The sequence below is a fragment of the Triturus cristatus genome, chromosome 5_1 (assembly GCF_964204655.1).
Source record: "Triturus cristatus chromosome 5_1, aTriCri1.1, whole genome shotgun sequence".
Classification (NCBI taxonomy): domain Eukaryota; kingdom Metazoa; phylum Chordata; class Amphibia; order Caudata; family Salamandridae; genus Triturus; species Triturus cristatus.
The window spans coordinates 572,605,417-572,627,235 of record NC_140587.1 but is presented as its reverse complement, the minus strand read 5'-3'; the positions used below and the strand labels follow the sequence as shown (position 1 = coordinate 572,627,235).

General features: G+C 47.7%; 1 protein-coding gene across 1 annotated transcript in view; it reads left to right on the top strand.

Moving 5' to 3' along the window:
- The window catches only part of PREX2 (phosphatidylinositol-3,4,5-trisphosphate dependent Rac exchange factor 2), a 1,250,200-nt gene that overhangs the window by 978,701 nt on the left and 249,680 nt on the right, over positions 1 to 21,819 (top strand). The window contains exon 36 of the mRNA XM_085605489.1: positions 17,886 to 18,000. Within this exon, the coding sequence (XP_085461615.1) occupies positions 17,886 to 18,000 (115 nt within the window). The remainder of the gene's footprint in view (positions 1 to 17,885; positions 18,001 to 21,819) is intronic.

The window sequence follows — 21,819 nt, the reverse complement described above, 5'->3', positions numbered from 1 at the left end:
GTCCAAATAGGGACCCTCACTGTAGTCAGGGTAAGGGAGTCACATAGCTAAGGTAACCCCTGCTCACCAACTTGGTAGCTTGGCACAAGCAGTCAGGCTTATCTCGTAGGGAATGCATAAAGCATTTGTACATACACACACAGCAACACAGTGAAAAGACTACAAAATTAGTTAACACCAGTTTAGAAAAATAGCCAATATTTAGCTGAATAAAACAGGACCAAAACAACAAATATGCAACATACACAAGTAAATATATCACTTTTCAAAGGTTAAATAAGTTCAGTCTATAGAGATCAATGGATGTGTCACTCTTAGCACAAAGTGAGAGGAGTTGGCCTAACGGCTAGGGCGCTCGACCTCGGACCTGGGGAACTCGGTTTGAGTCTCGGTAATGACGCTGAACATCCTGTGATTCTGGGCAAATCACTTAATCTCCCCGTGCCTAACAAAGAATGAATGTGTGTCCTTGTGTAACGTAACTGGTGCTATGTAAAGTGCTCTGATACCTGATTGGATTCGGGTAAAGTTCGCGCTATATAAATCTCTGCAAAAAAAAAAAAGTACCTGGGATGTGTCAAAATTCAAAGACGACACAGGTGCAGGGGAGCTGAGGCACCAGAAAAACAAAGTGATGCATCAGTCCCTTACTCTCCGTGGAGATGATGCGTTGGTTCCTTACTGCCAGGGGAGGTGATGCATTGGTGCCGTACTGCTGTGCAGGGGAGGTAATGCGTCAGTTCCTTACTGTCCTGGGAGGTGATGTATCGGTTCCTTACTGGAAGAGGAGAGGATGTGTTGATCTCCTGGCACATGGCCTAGGTTCCTTACTGCTGAGCAACGTACAAGAGGAAATTGGCGCCCAGGGACGATGCGTTGAAAATCCAGATGCACTGTGTCGATTCCATAGCGATGAAGCAGGTGCTGCATCGGAGTTGGAGTGGTGCATCACAAACTTCGGTGATGTGGTGCTCAAAACGCACGCTGTGGTCGTTCTTCTGACGTGCTGCAATGAAAAGCTGGAGTCTGCGGTGAAAGCTGTGGTTGCTGCGCCGATCGGGAAACACACACCAATGCTGGCAGAGGCACCGCTTCAAAGTTTGTAGAGATGCGTCGATTATAAAGAAAACAAACTCTGGGAGTTGATGCGTGGATTTTCTCCTTCAGTTCACCAGATTCAACTTCCAAGGGCCCAGAGACTGTATTTGGCACCATTTGGCAAATCAGGATTTTCAGCAGAAGAGTCTAGGCACTGATAGGTGAAGTCCTGATGGCCATGAAACTTCTTAACAGGAGGCAAGCACACACAAGCACTTGGAGAACCTTGGAAGCAGGATACAGAAAGCAGATTCCAGTCCTTCCACTCGCAAGACAAAAGCTGCAAGCAGTAGGCTAGAACAACAAAGCAAAATGCAGAGTGTCAATCTCTCCAACATCATCCAGCCGTTCTTCCTAGCGGAATGTCCTTTAGTCCAGAAGAGTTCTGTTTGGGGATTGTCAGAGGTCCAACACTTATACCCTGCTCTAAGGTAAACTTCAAAGGAAACTCTTTGTAGTGCACAAGACCCTGCGCTTCCCTTACCTGGCTCCAGACACACTACAGGGGGGTAAAGACAGCTTTTTGCGAGGACAGGCACAGCCTTATTCAGGTGTTAGTGACAACTCCTCTCACCACTCTTGTAAAGGAAGGCCCAACATCCTGGTGAAGGCCCATCAGGAAATGCAAGGCACACCTCAGCTCCCTTTATGTAACTGTCTACAGTGAATGCACAAGAGCCCAGCTGTTAACCTAACCCAGAAGTACTACTGACAGGCCGAGGCACAGATTGGTTAAGCAAAAGTGGCATTTCAAACGTGCAATTTAAAAACCAACTTCACCAAAAAATGTATTCAGAGACCTGAAACTCCAAATCTCTATCTGCTCCCAATGGGAAATTACACTTACAAGATTTTTCAAGGCAATCCCCATGTTACAGTATTGGAGGAATAGGCCTTGCAATAGTGAAAAACGAAATTAGCAGTATTTCACTATTAGGACATTTAAAACACAACAGTACATGTCCTACCTTTTAAATACACTGCACCCTTCCCATGTGGCTGCCTTGGACATTCCTTAGGGACGACTTACATGTAGTAAAAGTGGAGGTTTTGGGCCTGACAAGTCGGTGCATTTGCTAGATCAATATGGCAGTTTAAAACTGCACACACAGACACTGCAGTGGCAGGCACTTGAGCGAAACTTAAAATGCAGTCAGCGGCTTGTGTTACATGCCATGAACCCTTCGGTTTCCAGCAGAAACCTGGCACTTTGTACACAGACATTCAATAAACAAATGTTACTAGAATGCTGATTGTTAAAAAACTATCCCATTTTTTAGTGCATTTTGTCCTTATGACCAAGCATTTGCAATGCAATAGGTCTCGCATTTACACGAGTTTAAGCCATTGGAATTGTAAATGACAATACCTTTTGGTTGTGTTTTTAAAACGAAAAAAAATATAAAAGGCATTGTCATTTACAATGTCAATAGCTCTAACTCGCGTAAATGCGAGACCTATTGCATTGCAAATGCTTGTTATATCAGCACCTACGTGTGGGTCTCTGCCAGCAGTGTGGGAGTATATGGCCTGCTGAGTCATTACATGTGGACTGGCAGTGTTGGTAAGACAGATGAACTTTATCGGCAGTGCTGTGGCAATGTGAGGACCTGTATCTGCCGTTTTTTATGTGTTCCGAGTCCATGAGTAATGGTATTGAGGAGGGAAAGTTATTTGAACTGTAAGTGGCTGTGTGTGTCGCCGCCTGAGCCCACAAATATATTCACTATAGGTGGCCTCGAGGGTATTCGTACTCCCTTACCTTTGCTGAGAGTGGAAGGGTTGCAGAGCCACTGATGACGCTTGTGATGACGCCATTATGTCATCTTCCTGCAGCACAGTTTGGATCAGTGACGTTTTTGTACGCTGGTACCTGTAGCCACCCGACACGTAGTACCACTGCATGCCACCATCTTGAGGTTGGTGTCAGTAAGGGAAAAGTGAGCGTCTACTTTCCAATGAAAGTGACTGAGAACAATGCACAGTCTTCAACTTTGACCTGTGTGTCACGCCGCATTCAAGCGCTGATGAGCTGATGACAACGTCCTGGGAGGTACTTCGTTGGAGCTGCAAGCTGTATGGCAGCTGCGCTCATTGGAGCTGTTTCATTGCAGGCAAGAAGAAAAGTAGAACTTCACTGGCTTCAAGAATTAGCTGTGTTGCGCCTATACAGCATTGTGTGCCAGCATGTTTGTTTCAAGCAGTGCTCTCATCTAAGGGTCCCAGCCACGACACTGCAATGGCATGCTTTGTACGTAGAAGTGAGGTTGGACTGGAGGTTTTTAGTATGCGTTGTAGAAATTTAAACTAGAAACGCGGGTGGGGCTTGCGCGAAAAGTGAAAGTAGGCTGCGCGCGCGAAAGTGAAAGTGATCGCGGCTGTACACATTGCAAAGCTGCCGGCTGTGCGCGTGCACGCTCGCGTGACCGCAAGCGCTAGGCCAGCCAGCAGAACTTTGAAAACTCACCTACTAAAGTTTCTCCGAGCAGCAACATATAAGGCAAGGTTGTTAACTTATTCATGAACAAACTGCTGTCAAGATTTATAGAAATTGAAATATTCCAAATGAACATTGAAGGCATAACAATATATGAGATGCAGGCAACACCAGAGAAAAAAATGTACATGTTGTTTACCCAACATACATCGTTACTCAACTGTAAGGCTGCCAAGAAATGTTCTATGAGGTCGCCACTTTTTCAATGAAGGGTGCATCCATATGGGGCTTTGTTAGAATCCGGGTTCTCTGGTTGGCACAGGTAGGGGCTTGTGACAAGCAGGGAACCTTTCCTCTAGTCAGGGTAAGGGGTTACACTCCTAAAACAACCCCTGCTCACCCTCTAGGTAGCTTGGCGCGAGCAGACAAGGCTTATCTCAGAGTGTTATAGGTTAAGCATTTGTGAACACATACAGTAACCAAGTGACAACACTACAAATGGACACCACACAAGTATTTATATTAAAAATAAGGATTCTTTATATAGGATTATCACAAGACCATTAAACGATTAAAAATACACAATACGGTTGCTTAGTTTCTCTTAAGTTCTTAAATGCGACACTTTAAGTCAATGTACCTTAGATGCGACACTCGATGCGTCAGCTACAGCGGCGTCACCTTTGACGAGATGCGACGACAGCGGCCTTGGCAGCGGCACTCTTCTCCGACGTTGCGAGACGCTTCCGCTCGATGCGATGCTGCAGCGGCGACACCCCTTCTGGGAGATGCAACGACAGCGGCTCCGACGGCGGCACGCTTCTCTGTGGATGCGAGGCGCTTTTCTGGATGCGGTGCAATGCGACAACTACGATGGCTGCGATGGCGACATGCTTCCTCCTCGATGCGAGACTCTTCTCTCGATGCGGTGCAATGCGACAGCTACGATGGCTGCGATGGCGACACGCTTCTTCGGCGTTGCGAGACACTTCCGGATGATGCGAGACGCTTCCGCTCGATGCGATGCTGCAGCGGCGACACCCTTTGCGAGATGCGCCGACAGCGGCTCCAACGGCGGCACGCTTCTCTTCCTTGCGTCACGCTTCCAGCTCCTTGCGACACGCAGTCCCTCAGAAGGCCCAACAACAGCAGCAGGCACTTCCAAAAGACTCTGGGGAGCTGGGGGTGAAGTCCACTGGTCCTGGGACTTCGTTCAGGGGGCAAGCTCAGTTCAAGCCCTTGGAGATCTTTTTAAAGCACAAGTTGAAGCAAAGTCTTTAGTAGTCTTTCTCCTCTCCTTCAGCAGCAAGGCAACCACTGCAGGCCAATCCCTCAGGTCAGGGACAGTACTCCTCCTACAGCTTTCCCAGTTCCTTCTCCTCTGGCAGAGGTTCTTCTTGTTTCAGCAGGATCTAATTTCTTGGGAGCAGGGTCCCAATACTTATACCCCTAATTCCTTTGTTCCTCTGGGGTAGAGGGGCCTTTGCCCAGTCCAAACCAGTTCTTGAGCGCTCTGTTGACATGACTCTGCCTTTCTATTCAGGGTGCAGGGCAGAGACATCAGCCGCTCTACAGGAGGTGGAGCCAGCATTGTGGTAGCAGAGCACAACCCTATTCAGAGCCCAGGTGTACTCCTCCCACCCATCTGGCTGCCAATCTTCCTATTCACCACCAGGCTACCTAGCCCTGCCCCTCTGGGTTTCCCCAGCCCTGTCACTCACACAACCAGACAGGCAGATACACATCATAGCAGAGGCGGGCTGAAATGGTCAGGCAAGCAAATACCAACTTTCTAAAAGTGGTATTTGCAAACACAGAATATTAAAATAAACTTTACTAAAAGATGTATTTTATTATTCTGAGTTCAGGCATACTAAACTCGAATTTCTACCATGTTCCCTGGGTCTGTTAGGATCATAGAATGTAACAATTCTAGCAGCCCATTCTGGCCTATGGAGAACAGGTAGCCTTACAATAGTGAAACACGAAACTGGCTGTAATTCACTATTAGGACATGCCACACACATCAGGGCTTGTCCTACCTTATGCTTATAATGCACCCTACCCTTGGGCCTACCATAGGGGTGACTAATATGAAGTTTAAGGGAAGGTTTAGGGACTGGCAAGTGTGTGCATTTGCCCAGTCAGCATGACAGTACCAGACTGCACGCGGGTTTTGCAATGGCAGACCTAGACACATTTTACTAGGCCGCTTCTGTGGGTGGCACAACCAATGCTGCAAGCCCACCAGCAGCATTTGTATTTACAAGCCCTGGGCACTCCTGGTGCACTTTACTGGGGTCTGACAGTAAACCAAATATGCCAATCATGGAATCCAACCAACATATACATTTTACATAGGGAGAGCATATGCACTTTAGCACTGAAAAGCAGTGGTAAAGTGCCCAGAGTCATAAAACAGCCACCAACAGGTCAGAAAAAATGAAGGAGGAAGGCAAAAAGTTTAGGGATGACCCTGCAAAAAGGGCCAAGTCCAACACTACCCCCTTCCAGCCAAAACGCAGGGCAGACCAATCACCAACGTGATGGTCTTCCCTGCTTGGGGCGATAGAACAAGGACCTGGCCCGCAACTGCAGGGGCAGACTCCAGTTCTACGCCAATCTGAACCTATTGGAATCCCTCTGTCCATACTCTCAGGGCCCACCAAGCCTATCCATGGGGAACCCTTCTCCTCACCTGTGGACACCACCTGTGCAGCACCTAACCTTAACTGGCTCACAGGTGTGTCCCAACAGACAGACAGCAAAATGCTACAGTGGCCACTGACAGTAGTCAGGGATGAGACCCAGGCTGTATGCCTCTCAGGGCTCTCAAATCTCTGTGGCACCGGGGAGCGGGGGGCAGTAGCCCCAGGTGCTTGGCAACCTTTGTCTACTCTCCCTCCTGTCAGGTCAGGTATGACATCCTGGCACTGACCCACCAGCCCCAGGCCTGTACCCAGCAGCTGGACTGAAGACTGGGGTGGCCTCTCCCACACCCGGTCCTCCTCCTTGGGGCTCTGTACCCTCCCACTTGGAGTGGTACCCCCTTCCAGAATTGCCAGGGCACCTGTGGCAGGTGTTCTGCGCAATTCACCCACCAGTTCAGGAGTGCTATCCTGCAACTGGGCTTCCAAGTCAGGGGGGACACCCTGAACCTGGCCCTCCAACCTAGGGTCTAAACCCTTCAGTTGAGCGGGGGTCAGAGGCGAGGACTCCCTCCCTCGGCACCCCCTTCCAGAGTACTGCACCCTCCCAACTGGCGTGGTACCCCTAGAAGCAACATGGGTCAGGACACTGATTACAGTTGTCCCACCCTCCAGGTCAGACAACATCTGAACCTGGCTTCCCAACCCTGGGACCAACCCATGCGGTTGAACGCTCGCCTGGCGCACCAGGACTTCCCAGGGAGCACGCATGCCCCCCCTGAGGGTCACACATAACTCATGTGTCATGTGACAGCCTGCCTAGCGCAGATCTCCCGACCCCTGCCCATTTGACAGTGCACGAAGATCCCCCAGGACAGAAGTGGTGTCACCATGGTCATTCACGGGGGACGCAGCCCTTCTGGCTGGCCCCTGACCCACTGGTTCTTCCACTGGGGACTCTTTCCCCCTCTCACCCCTTACTCTGGACTTCTGCACCCTCCCAACTGGAGCGGTACTGCCAGACACCAGAACTGATGGAGGCCTGCTTACAGACACTCCCCGTTCACCAGACACTAGGGGATCCCGCACAACGGGCAGCCCCTCAGGACAGACTAGGCTCCCCACCTGGTGTCCCCTTAAAGAACCATCCAGGCTCTGAGACTGAGGTTGGGCACTACCGGGACATAACCCATTCTCACTCCTTCCCCTTAAAGATAGGACGTGAGGCCCTACACCCCTCTCACTACTACAGGACCTAGTTGGGCTACTCTGAGCCTCTTCCACCACACTGGGTTTGAAGATACCTGAACGACTCATCTTGGGCTCACTTCCCAATGCCTTTCCAGACCCATTGGACTCCACCAAAAGGTCTGCCTCCAATGTGAGCTCCCTGCGGTCAGAGAACTCACTCTCCCACAGGTGTTGGCATAGCTCTGGAAAACAGGGACTTACAATATGCTCTCCCACAATTGGATCACACAGCCCCCTAGCAGGGTTAACCAAACTATCCTTCACCTCACCATCCAGTGCCTCACACACGTACTCCACACCACTCTCCTGAGACTGGGAAGACAGTATCTGACTGTCTCTGTCACACAACCCACACTCTTCTGGGCGGTCTTCACACTCACATACCAGGACTTCAATTTTGGGGGAACCCCTCTCCCTGCACCTCTCATCTAGAGTCAGTAGAGTATCCCTCCCACCACTAGGACCATGAACCCCTGCGCCAGATTTCCTATTCCTGTCAGGGACACTGCACACTACTGGAGCTACCTCATGTCCTTGAACCTCTCGGTGTATGTTAACCCCCTCCTTCAAGTCAGGCGCCACATCTCTGGGTGTGTGTACTACTCTCTCAGCACTAGAAAATTCAATATTGCTGCCACCATCTGAGCTGGATTCCTCCTCCCACTCAGCAAAGCTCAATCTCTGAGCTACACACAGTTCTTGTTGCTGGGCTGAGACACTCATGGTCTCAAGCCTCTCGAGCTCTAAGTCAAGCTTCCTCATAATCAACTCATGCTCCATTTCTATTTTCTTTTCCTCTAGGGCTAACTTTCTAATTTGCCATTCCAATTCCAACTGCCCTTTTAACTTGAGCTTGGTCAGCTCTTTTTCGTGCATCCTACTCTCTCTTCTATCTGCCAGCTCCTCTGGAGATAGACTTTAACCAGAAACACTGCTACCGGCAGGGGAAGGGGTCCTCCTTCCTCTTGGACCCACTGGCCCATCCAGCTGCTCCTCTGCATTATCATTATCAGTGGCATTCCTTGCTTCTACCCAGGCCCTCAGCGCCTTGTAGAACTCTGCCTTGTTTTTACATCCAGTAGTAGTAACATTAAATTTCCTGCAGAAGAACTTTAGCTGCGATACTTTGTAGCTGTCCAGTTTCTCTTCTTCCCATTCCCATTCAGTATCAACAGAGACTATGGATGCTACTTTCTCCACCATGGTTAAGTTTGGCAGTGCTCAAAAAATAGAAAGTCCCAAAAAGAAATCTACCAACAAGTATTGGTTGCGTTTAAGGTCTGCACTCACTAAGTAGTGTTCACCAATCACTGTACATGTGTCACAAATGCAAGTCCAGAATCCCACCGCTGACCACCAATGTTAGAATCCGGGTTCTCTGGTTGGCACAGGTAGGGACTTGTGACAAGCAGGGAACCTTTCCTCTAGTCAGGGTAAGGGGTTACACTCCTAAAACAACCCCTGCTCACCCTCTAGGTAGCTTGGCGCGAGCAGACAAGGCTTATCTCAGAGTGTTATAGGTTAAGCATTTGTGAACACATACAGTAACCAAGTGACAACACTACAAATGGACACCACACAGGTATTTATATTAAAAATAAGGATTCTTTATATAGGATTATCACAAGACCATTAAACGATTAAAAATACACAATACGGTTGCTTAGTTTCTCTTAAGTTCTTAAATGCAACACTTTAAGTCAATGTACCTTAGATGCGATACGCAGGGCAACGAAAGTGTTGCAGCGATGCAGATACGTTGAAGTTCTTGGTGCAAAAGAAATAAAGACGGGATCTTCCAGATGCGTTACGGTTCTCCGATGTTGCGAGAAGGCTCGACTCGATGCGTCAGCTACAGCGGCGTCACCTTTGACGAGATGCGACGACAGCGGCCTTGGCAGCGGCACTCTTCTCGGACGTTGCAAGACGCTTCCGCTCGATGCGATGCTGCAGCGGCGACACCCCTTCTGCGAGATGCAACAACAGTGGCTCCGACAGCGGCACGCTTCTCCATGGAGGCGAGACGCTTTTCTGGATGCGGTGCAATGCGACAACTACGATGGCTGCGATGGCGACACGCTTCCTCCTCGATGCGAGACTCTTCTCTCGATGCGGTGCAATGCGACAGCTACGATAGCTGCGATGGCCACACGCTTCTTCGGCGTTGCGAAACACTTCCGGATGATGCGAGACGCTTCCGCTCGATGCGATGCTGCAGCGGCGACACCCTTTGCGAGATGCGACGACAGCGGCTCTGACGGCGGCACGCTTCTCTTCCTTGCGTCGCGCTTCCAGATTCTTGCGACACGCAGTCCCTCAGAAGGCCCAACAACAGCAGCAGGCACTTCCAAAAGACTCTGGGGAGCTGGGGGTGAAGTCCACTGGTCCTGGGACTTCGTTCAGGGGGCAAGCTCAGTTCAAGCCCTTGGAGATCTTTTTAAAGCACAAGTTGAAGCAAAGTCTTTAGTATTCTTTCTCCTCTCCTTCAGCAGCAAGGCAACCACTGCAGGTCAATCCCTCAGGTCAGGGACAGTACTCCTCCTACAGCTTTCCCAGTTCCTTCTCCTCTGGCAGAGGTTCTTCTTGTTTCAGCAGGATCTAATTTCTTGGGAGCAGGGTCCCAATACTTATACCCCTAATTCCTTTGTTCCTCTGGGGTAGAGGGGCCTTTGCCCAGTCCAAACCAGTTCTTGAGCACTCTGTTGACATGACTCTGCCTTTCTATTCAGGGTGCAGGGCAGAGACATCAGCCGCTCTACAGGAGGTGGAGCCAGCATTGTGGTAGCAGAGCACAACCCTATTCAGAGCCCAGGTGTACTCCTCCCACCCATCTGGCTGCCAATCTTCCTATTCACCACCAGGCTACCTAGCCCTGCCCCTCTGGGTTTCCCCAGCCCTGTCACTCACACAACCAGACAGGCAGATACACAACATAGCAGAGGCGGGCTGAAATGGTCAGGCAAGCAAATACCAACTTTCTAAAAGTGGTATTTGCAAACACAGAATATTAAAATAAATTTTACTAAAAGATGTATTTTATTATTCTGAGTTCAGGCATACTAAACTCGAATTTCTACCATGTTCCCATGGTCTGTTAGGATCATAGAATATAACAATTCTAGCAGCCCATTCTGGCCTATGGAGAACAGGTAGCCTTACAATAGTGAAAAACGAAAATGGCTGTAATTCACTATTAGGACATGCCACACACATCAGGGCTTGTCCTACCTTATGCTTACAACGCACCCTGCCCTTGGGCCTACCATAGGGGTGACTAATATGAAGTTTAAGGGAAGGTTTAGGGACTGGCAAGTGTGTGCACTTGCCCAGTCAGCATGACAGTACCAGACTGCACGCAGGTTCTGCAATGGCAGACCTAGACACATTTTACTAGGCCGCTTCTGTGGGTGGCACAACCAGTCCTGCAAGGCCACCAGCAGCATTTGTATTTACAAGCCCTTGGCACTCCTGGTGCACTTTACTGGGGTCTGACAGTAAACCAAATAAGCCAATCATGGAATCCAACCAACATATACATTTTACATAGGGAGAGCATATGCACTTTAGCACTGAACAGCAGTGGTAAAGTGCCCAGAGTCATAAAACAGCCAACAACAGGTCAGAAAAAATGCAGGAGGAAGGCAAAAAGTTTAGGGATGACCCTGCAAAAGGGCCAAGTCCATCAGGCTTCTTAGAGACTACAATGCTTCTAAGATACAGGTCCTTGTCCAGCAGCACATCACACTTATGCCAGCCAATTCTGATTTTGAGAATGCCGGTCATCTCCCCTATGTGCACTTGACTGAAGGAGCAGGTGACCACAAGCAGCGAGAACTGGATTAGCCAATCCAATGATATTACTACAATAGAAATATGACAGGCATGGAAATGCACATTCTCTTGTGTGGGTATGCAAGTTTGTGTACCTAGCCAGCATACCATATCAGTTGTACTTCACCACATTCACACGCTCAAAATGAAATTACATCTACAATTGTTTTCTTAAAACTACTTGCAAAAGGTTTGTGAATTTATTATATTTAGTTGTATTACTAACTAGGTTTGTTGGTGTTTTGCTCCTCTGTACCCTCTCTTTGTTTGATGCTGCGCATGTGGCAGTGCTGTTAGAATTGGTGTGTTGGTTAGTGGGGGTAAGATTGCTAATTTACAGTGGTTGTATAGGATGGGATCCTTATCCCCCTAATTCTTGTCCTGTGATTATCTGGTATATTGAAATAGGACCTTCGGTAGGGATTTCACAAAAGCCTCTCTCCACCCTGAATAAGGACTCCTGGTATGTCTGTATCAAAGACAACACCAGCAGGGCCATTAGTAAACTAGGGGAAAAGATACCAGCCATGCCAAGGGACCTGAGAAGGTAACATGGAAAACAGTCAGAGACTGAATCTTTGGATTATACCTGGTGTCTCTTCCTTGAATCTTACTTCCCTGAATGAGCTGATGACTACCTGATAAGGGAACAGGTTGAGCTAAAACTCTGCTTCTCACAGGGAAACCTCCAACCATGGAACAAGTAATCAGGCTATTAATCTCTTGTCAAGGAATAGGAAAAAATAATTTATTAAAGAATGGAAAATAAATGGCAATCTGGTAGTCCATGCCTTGTGGGGAGGGAAGTCCTGCTTTATTTTGCTAGAAGGTCAAGTAGACAACAGAAGAGCAGCTAGAATATCAATCATGCAGGTCAAACTAAATACCTAAGACAAGCAGATTTCAGAAGAAGTCTGTATTTCTGAAACAGTTCATCAGCAAAGTCTATAGGGCAGCAGAGGAAGTTTCAAAGATGCAAACCCCTCGCTATGATATACTTTGATGCAGGTGCTCGCTCTGCACTCTTGCTCCTATTTCCGTCTGTCTACTTACGGATTTGCAGGCATCTTTCCTGTTCGTAAATCGGAGGGAGATTTGGGAAGTAGCATGACAGTGCTGCATGGATAGTGGCATACTGTGAGGACAATAACCTATTCTCCTGTATATCAGGGTCCAGATTCTCCACCTATTCAGCAGGGCTGACTGCAGCGCTCACATTTTTATGTCTGCCATAGCTTTAGCTGAGTGCATGTGTATATGAGATTCAGGTGGCTTGTGTATTACTGTGGTGATGGCACGTAAGAGCACTGACAAGGCTAATTCATGGTGTGGTAACTGTAAGTAGTGTTGGTGAATCAGGGGTAGTCGGCCAATAGTCCAGCAGCCTTCTCCATGATCTGTAGCATCCATGATATTGCAGAAGTGTGGCGCCAGGGTTGCTTTAATCCCCATGGTCACAAAGGTAAGGTGTGAAAATGCCTTCTTGTACTCTGCTCTGGTCCAGCACAGATAAGGTCTCAAACGCCAACTGGAGAAGACCAGTGTGTTTCTGTCTGTGTGAGTATGAGTTTACTCAAATATCCAGGCCACAGCACAGTAGGGTTCTGGTTCAAAGTCTTGCCACCCTTTGGGTTCACCTAATTTTATACATCTGGGTTGCCTGTGGCCCTGTATCCAGCTGGGTGTATGAGGGAGAGATCTGGGGCCTGTTCAATTACATAGAAGTTGCTGTGCTCCATCTCTGGTTGGTGGCACTCAAAAACTCCTTTCAAGTGTTGCTGTCTTGAAAGATTGTCAAGTCTGTCCACTAAGCCTGATCAAGGATTGTCAACCAGTTTTCCGACCTGGCCTGGATGAACAGAAGCAGTCCTCTTGCTTTAATCAAAGATGAGCCGTTTGACCATCTGGGCAATTGGTGGGAAAGTGCACACCAATAACCTTTGTCCCATTGAGCACTATGGATAAGAGTTTTGTGGTATCCTCTAATGCACGGGTACTCATAGTACGGCCCCCGGGCTGCCATCGGCCCGGCAAGACTTCCTTGGTGTCCTGCAGACCTTGCAGACATCGTACCTGTGTACAGACAGACAGAGGGAGACAAATGGAGAGAGAGGGAGAGAGAGGGAGGGAGACAGAGGGAGAGAGAGGGAGGGAGACAGAGAGAGAGAGACAGAGAGAGAGAGACATAGAGAGGGAGGGAGACAGAGAGAGAGAGGGAGGGAGACAGAGAGAGAGAGAGGGAGACAGACAGAGTGAGTGAGTGAGACAGAGGGAGACAGAGAGAGGGAGAGAGGGAGAGAGGGAGGGAGAGAGAGGGAGAGAGAGAGAGAGAGAGAGAGGGATAGAGAGAGGGGGGAGACCGAGAGAGATGGAGGGAGACAGAGAGAGGGAGACAGAGGGAGGGAGACAGAGGGCGACAGACAGAGGGAGACAGAGGGAGGGAGACAGATAGAGGGATACAGAGGGAAGGAGACAGACAGAGGGAGACAGACGGAGATAGAGGGAGACAGACAGAGGGAGACAGATGGAGGGAGACCGATGGAGGGAGACAGAGACAGACAGGGACAGACAGAGACAGGGAAAGATAGAGACAGGGACAGATAGAGATAGATAGAGGCAGAGACAAGGACAGAGACAGGGAGGCAGAGACACAGAGAGAGGGAGATGGAAAGGGGGAGGGAGACAGAGGGTGAGAGAGGAAGGGAGAGAGAGGGAGGGAGGGAGAGGGAGGGAGAAAGAGGGAAGGAGACAGAGGGAGGGAGACAGAGGGTGACAGAGGGAGGGAGGGAGACAGAGGGAGACAGAGGGAGGGAGACAGAGGGAAACAGAGAGAGAGGGAGACAGAGGGAGGCAGAGGGAGACAGAGGGAGGGAGTCAGGGGCAGACAGAGGGAGGGAGTGGGAGACAGATGGAGACGGACAGAAGGAGACAGACAGAGGGAGATAGAGGGAGGGAGACAGAGGGAAGGAGACAGAGGGAGGGAGGGAGACAGAGGCAGACAAAGGGAGTCAGACAGAGAGAGAGGGAGACAGAGGGAGACAGACAGAGGGAGGGAGACAGACAGAGGGAGGGAGACAGACAGAGGGAGGGAGACAGACAGAGGGAGACAGAGGCAGACAGACAGAGGGAGGAGGGCAACAGACAGAGGGAGACAGAGGGAGGGAGACAGACAGAGGGAGATGGATGGATACAGACAGAGGGAGACAGAGGGAGGGAGACAGAGGAAGAGATACAGATGGAGACAGAGAGAGGGAGACAGAGAGAGGGAGACAGAGAGGGAGAGGGAGACAAAGAGGGAGGGAGACAGAGAGGGAGACAGAGAGAGAGAGGGAGGGAGACCGAGAGAGAGGGAGACAGACAGAGTGAGTGAGACAGAGGGAGACAGAGAGAGAGGTGAGAGAGGCAGGGAGAGGGAGAGAGAGAGAGAGGGGGAGACAGAGAGAGAGAGAGGGAGGGAGACAGAGAGAGGGAGACAGAGGGCGACAGACATAAAAAGACAGAGGGAGGGAGACTGATAGAAGGAGACAGGGTGAGGGAGACAGACAGAGGGAGACAGACAGAGACAGAGGGAGGGAGACAGAGGGAGAGAGAGGGAGGGAGACAGAGAGAGGGAAGGAGAGAGAGAGGGAGACATAAAGAGGGAGACAGAGAGAGGGAGACAGAGGACGACAGACAGCGGGAGACAGAGGGAGACAGCCAGAGGGAGACATACAGAGGGAGACAGATGGAAACAGAAAGAGGGAGACAGAGGGAGGGAGACAGAGAGAGGGAGACAGAGGGAGATAGAGAGAGAGGGAGAGAGGAAGGGAGAGAGAGAGAGAGAGAGAGAGAGGGAGGGAGGGAGACAAAGAAAGAGAGAGAGGGAGGGAGACAGAGGAAGGGAGACAGAGGGACGGAGACAGAGGGAGACAGAGAGAGGGAGACAGAGGGTGTCAGACAGGAGGAGACAGAGGGAGACCGACAGAGGAAGGGAGACAGACAGAGGGCGACAGACAGATGGAGGGAGACAGAGAGAGGGAGACAGAGGGAGCGAGACAGAGGGAGGGAGACAGAGGGAGACAGACAGAGGGCGACAGACAGAGGGAGACAGAGAGAGGGAGACAGACAGAGGGAGACAGAGAGAGGGAGACAGAGAGAGGGAGGGAGACAGAGAGAAAGGGAGGGAGACAGAGAGAGAGAGAGGGAGACAGACAGAGTGAGTGAGACCGAGGGAGACAGAGAGAGAGCGAGGGAGAGAGTGAGGGAGAGAGAGGGAGGCAGACAGAGGGAGGGAGACAGAGGGACAGAGACAGAGGGAGACAGAGAGAGGGAAACAGAGGGCGACAGAGGGCGACAGACAGAGGGAGACAGAGTGAGACAGACAGAGGGAGACAGAGGGAGACCGACAAAGGGAGGAGGGTGACAGACAGAGGGAGGGAGACAGACAGACAGAGGGAGGGAGACAGAGGGAGGGAGACAGATAGAGGGAGACACCTAATGGGGGTAAGCAAAGACATTTTCCCACTCTTTATCATGTAAGCATCTTCCCAGGTCCATGTCCCACTAATTTCTCAGAGTCTGTATGTCCACCCCTGTGTACTCCAACAGGGCTTTGTATATCCATTTTTGTAAACATATTTTTATTGATTTTCTTAACATTACAAGTCTTATGTTATCATGCGGTGACCTGATCCTATTTTTTTGTTCTAGCCCTGCCACCCTCCCCCACTGACCCCGCCCCCATTAGTGCGGCCCTCAGCCACAAACCACACTGTAAATTTGACTCCCAAGAAAAAGTTTGTGAGTACCCATGCTCTAATGAAACCTATCTCCAGGTACAGATTTGTGCACAGTCAATCACTATACTCAAATGTCATATTTGAAATGGACAGTATAGTGAAAATATACCTGAAGAAAAACAAACAAGATAGTGAATGATTTGATCAGCACTGGCATCCTTGAAACATACTGACTCCAATTTGAATTAAAAATGGCTACAAACTAAGTTCAGGACAATTTAAGGCCTTTAGTACAGGCACCTATCATCCAGTAAAATGTGCAAACAAACTGTGCATGCCAGCAAGATCACTGAGGCCCCGACTTGAAATATGAGTAATTCAAATATCAACAGGTTTCTCTACAAAACCTGACGAACCTGCAAGGCATATGACAAATATTATGAAAATGCATACTTTTTCACCTCAGAACTCGAAGATTGATGACTGTTTCACAAACCACCCAGATGTCCCAGCAATTCCTTCGACTTAGCAATGGACTGACTCAATGCTAATCTATAGTCCTTCAAATTCATGGGCTAGAGCAAGGTCTAAGAGAGAAACTCTATCATAGAGGCGCCAGGCTTACCAGTTGACCTATGCCCTTCTTCATAAATCAAAGATGATTTAAATTGTCACCTCTTCTCAAGAGGCCATTTGTTGACTCAGGTAACCGGCTAACTTCCAACCAATCATAAACTGTTTTTGCTCCCCAAGTAAGATCCTAGAAAGAGAACTCTCCAGCATTGTCAAAAGTACACAGAGATCTATAGCCAATCCCATGACTGACAAACTAGCTTTTGCATTTAGACCTGCCAGAGTAGCAGAAGTATTCTTAAAACACATAGCGAAGATCCTCTGATACCCTTCATGTGAAACAAGCAGAAGCCCTAATTCCATGAGACCTTTTGGCGGTGTACAATGCAATGGCTGACTAAACACTACCTATCACAACTGCATAAATTAACAAGAATCTTCATCATGACCACCTAATGGATCAAAGATCGTCTAATTGGCTGGAGTAGTCACACTATGTTCAGCATGAAAAAGACCGCTTGAGGGGCACCATATGTCTGCTCTCTATTGTTCATCACATACATACGAGTTCTGGTTTAGATCAGAATTGTACATATAAATTACAAAAGTATGTTGTTGGCACTCAGATATGTCTGTGAGTAGAAAGAAGAGTCTCAAAGACTTATCTTTAATAAAGGGAAGTTTCCTACACCTAAACGGTCAAAAGAAAATGGTCTCCTTGGATAGTGATATGCCATATGCCCACAGCTATTGAGCTGGCATGGCTAATCAAGGAGCTGCATCTCTTAAACCATCTCAAATAATGAAGAACCCGGGGACCTTCTTTGTTCTGAGCTCTCCTTGTTCAGGAAGATCCCTCCCCCACCCCACTCCAGTAAGCTCAAGCTCAGCTCTGCTGCCATGTTTCAAAGAAATGTTCTTCCGTAACTTTTCCTTGAGGTGTACTGACAGATCCCTCTGAATGGCTCCCCTCTTGAACTTGTATGCATTTTTGTTATACGCGAGCTCTACATAGTTATGCATCTAAAGGTGCAGCATGTGATACTCCTACAATCAATCCAAACGTTCCATTAGCCGTATAACTATCCCATCTTCTCTATGGAATAACCATGAGAGTGGTACCAAAGTGGATGCTTTTGTATTTCTCTTTTCTGTTTACACTTTTGAATTTTATTTAATTGAGTTTATAAATATCCCTTGTTTATTCTGTAGGTCACAGAGGAAATTGTCATGCTCTATAAATGATGCATTATCATTACTAGGAACCGCTCAGTAATTACACACACCATGAATAGAGAATATTTAATTATGTTTCATTTTCTCACACAGCACTGGAAAGCATGGAGGGATATTATTACAGAGACAACATCTCTGTGGAGGAATTTCAAGCTCAGATCAACGCAGCTTCCCTGGAAAAGGTCAAACAGTATAATCAGAAACTCAGGTAAGTAAACCTGTATTTTACCACTCAACTACATTTTTATCCGTAATTTTAAAATGAACACGCAATGATTTTTCATTTTTTAGACTTTTGTTGCAAACTTACTTTGGTCATCTAAACTTTGATGTATCTGTGTGAAGGAAAATTTAAATCAAAAAGCATTTTAAGAACAAGTTTGAAATGCCTGGTAGAGAAAGGCCAGCACACTGTCAAATGACCTCTACAATATTATTGCATGCTTCCACAGAATGTAAAAGGGCATTTCTACCTATTTTCCTGTGCCCACCCAGGACAAAGGGGGAGTGATAGCAGGTGGGAATTGGGAAGCCAGAGGGCAGATCCTTCTATGTCTAGCGGGCATGATGATTTATCTTTATAAATGCTGACTTTGCAGCCAAAACCTGAGACAACATGTTTGTAGGGCATTCAAGGAGCAGACATCAATTTTGTAACAAAAGGAAAGGGCAAACAACCATAAAATAGTGCAGGAGTGGAAGGTACTGTGTTGAGCATATGGCTGTAAGAGGGAGGGGCGTAGCTTCAGGGGGTGTTTTGGGCATTACGCCCCCCCAATAAATTTTCTGATGAATAGTTGGGTAAAGGTACTTTCAGTCGGGTATGGTGAGGTGTCATTCGGATTTTCCCCAGGAATGTGTATATACAAACAGACAAAAATGCACACACTCTGTCCCTCTCTGTTTTGAAAGTCTTCAAAAATGTTGATTATTTTACAAAATATTGTGTTTTCTCTCACTTAGTCCCCTACCAATTTGCATTCGTCTCCCTTTTTACTGCCTCGTTAGTCCCTCTCTTGCACTTTATACGTCAGCATGATTATTGGAAGATCTGAAGCTCAATCCCCCCCAATTTTGCTGACCAAGCTACGCCCCTGGTAAGAGGGCATATATATCACAACTGCACTTGGCTTTCACTATGGTGGTTGACAGTGTAAGGGTGATGCTAAAGCACAGCAAAGAGCAATGGACTGAGATGTACAAAACTAAGCAGGCATTACACGTACAAGTACTAATTGCTGTTGTGATAGACATAGCGTGCTGATTCTCAAAGGCAGGTCAAGAAAATTGCATGAAGTATACGAGGACTTTCAGATGTTTTCAAGTGATACATTTTAATAGGGGATCAGGCTATTATTTATTGATAAAGCATGCTTCTTTAATAGGCACTACTTTTAATAGGCTTCTTTTAATAGGCTTTTATTAAATGGACACTGCTTTTAATAGACTGCTTTTAAGTGTTTTTATTCTTCCAACAGTAACACTTTTCTGTTGAGTCTGAAGCCATACTAATATTGTACTGCAAATTCCTAGAGGCTGCCTGCAACATTTACCCCTATACAAGAGATTAAATAAAATTAAATAAGTAAGCAACATTGTACCACTTTGGAGGCCTACATTGGTAGCAAATGATTACTAGATACAGGTCACTTCAAATATAGATTTTCTTTGAGGTAATTTTTCTTGAGTTTTTTGAGTAGTACAAATCTTCATCATGTCATGTTATGACATATGTGCCATAGCAAAATTGAGGATAAACAGCATGCATCAAGCATGTTATCAATAGAGTAAATTAACATACCTTAGTTCTTAAGCATGTAATAACAAACCTGATAATGTAGGGAAGAACACCCACCCAGCAAACTCTTCGATGAGAGAGTGACTTAAGCTTTGGTCTAATTGGAGCTGTCCACGTTTACATCCTTAGAATAATACCGCAGCTGCTGCATATTACTGGTGTATCCATCACTGGGGATGGAATTATTGGATATGTGAGACACAATATTCGGGGGGGGGGCAATGGGTAGTGCAACCATGAACCGTATACCATGACTTCTGGTAGAGGGGGGAGCTGTAGAGCATGTTGCACTCTGGACATAAACCTAAGGGTTACAAATGTGCATGGAGCAGTGACCTTGCCTCCTGACAGAATGGCCTATGTACATCAAGTAGGATCATGTTATGTTGTGCTAAGGCGGAATGGTATCACTTCTGTTTACACCTCCATCGCTCGCATCACGGCCTCCTATCTATCTGATGTAGTTTTCTTATGCCATGCTCTATATTCTTCTCGACGCTGGGCTTTAAATTCCAGTTCAGCCCAATCCCCACTTCCTTTCTCTGGTGTGCCATCTGTGGGGTATTGTGCGATTTCCACCTCATAGTAATCGCCCTCTTTGCCAAACACAGTGCCAGGCCAATACATTTTATGCTACCTCTATGTTTTTGCTGGCTGGGAGAAATGCCTAATAGCCAGCCCTCCACCCAATGTAAGTCGGCTCGACCCATCACCCATGTTATTTCTCGCATTACTGCGATCCAGTAAGCTTGTATTTTGGGGCGAGTCCACGTCATGTGTAGGAAGTCAGCTAGCTTTACAGGGCAACGGGGGCAATGTGCATGTATTGGAGGGCACATCCGGTTGAGCGGCCTCGGAGTAAGATATGCTTTACACAGCATATTAAATTGTATGTATTTAAATCAAGCATTTTGTGATACCTAATGGGGGTAAGCAAAGACATTTTCCCACTCTTTATCATGTAAGCATCTTCCCAGGTCCATGTCCCACTAATTTCTCAGAGTCTGTATGTCCACCCCTGTGTACTCCAACAGGGCTTTGTATATCCATTTTTGTAAACATATTTTTATTGATTTTCTTAACATTACAAGTCTTATGTTATCATGCGGTGACCTGATCCTATTGTATGAAGAATTTGCGCTAATGTATGTGTGGAAGGTTTAATGGGGTCTCCCCTGCCAGTGATATTGCAGTATTATTTGAATTCTGTTATAGAGCAAGAATTGGCCCAGTTCGAGGTCCCATTGCTCCACTAACGTGGAAAAGGGTATCAGGGCAGAGGAAAAATCTGCAGTGTTTCTATACCTGCGGTATTCCAGGATTGTACCATGCAGGGAGTCAGTGTGACAGTGCCTACCCCCAGTTCCTTGAGTGGAATTTCTGGGGCATAAGGGACAGCACCTTGTGTACATGCTAAAGGGCGCTTTCAACAACATATTGCTGTAGTAGGAAGCAGTGGAATGCAGGAAGACGATACCGGCCCGGGAAGAGCAAGGACTGTAGGCCCACTTCAACTAGCTGTAGTTGGGAAAGTCCAGTTTCCCGGTGACGTTTATCTGCCAACCAACTGCCCCCCTCCCCCCACTGCAATTGGACAGCTAAGTAATAGTTCTGCAAATCTGGTGCTTCTAGTCCCCCTTGTCAGTGGGCAGCCTCAACTTGCTAAGAGCTACTCTGCATCTGCCTGAAGCCCAAATCAATTGCCCAAACAACATAACAAGCTCTTTAAACACACTCCAAAGGGGAGATTGGCAAAGAAGTATAGAAGGCGCGGGAGCATTGCAATTTTGGAAAGTGCTATGCGACCCGCCACCAACAGTGTCAACTTGATCCAGAAGGATATCTGCAAGCGCAGCTACCTAATATCTCGGTGTGAATTTCCTTTTATAGTGTCTTGTAGTTCATGATATATGTTGATACCCAAATATGTCGGGCTCCCATCTAAGTGTCTGGCCACCAAGGGTTGGCGCCCGTTGCGGTTCAGTTGGTTGTAAAGGGACTATACATAATTGGGCATAACTAAATAAGAGCCCAGTGACCTCATGGAATTGTAGCAATCATGTTATGTTTTTTATCAGCCTGGCTCGAATATAGAGCATCATGTCATCGACATAAAATTGACAATATGTTCCTTACCTCCAACACATATTACCTGCTCGTCACCCATGGCTCTCATTTTTGCGGCCAGTGGCGATTCGAGGGCCAAAGCAAAACAGGTTGGTGGCAATG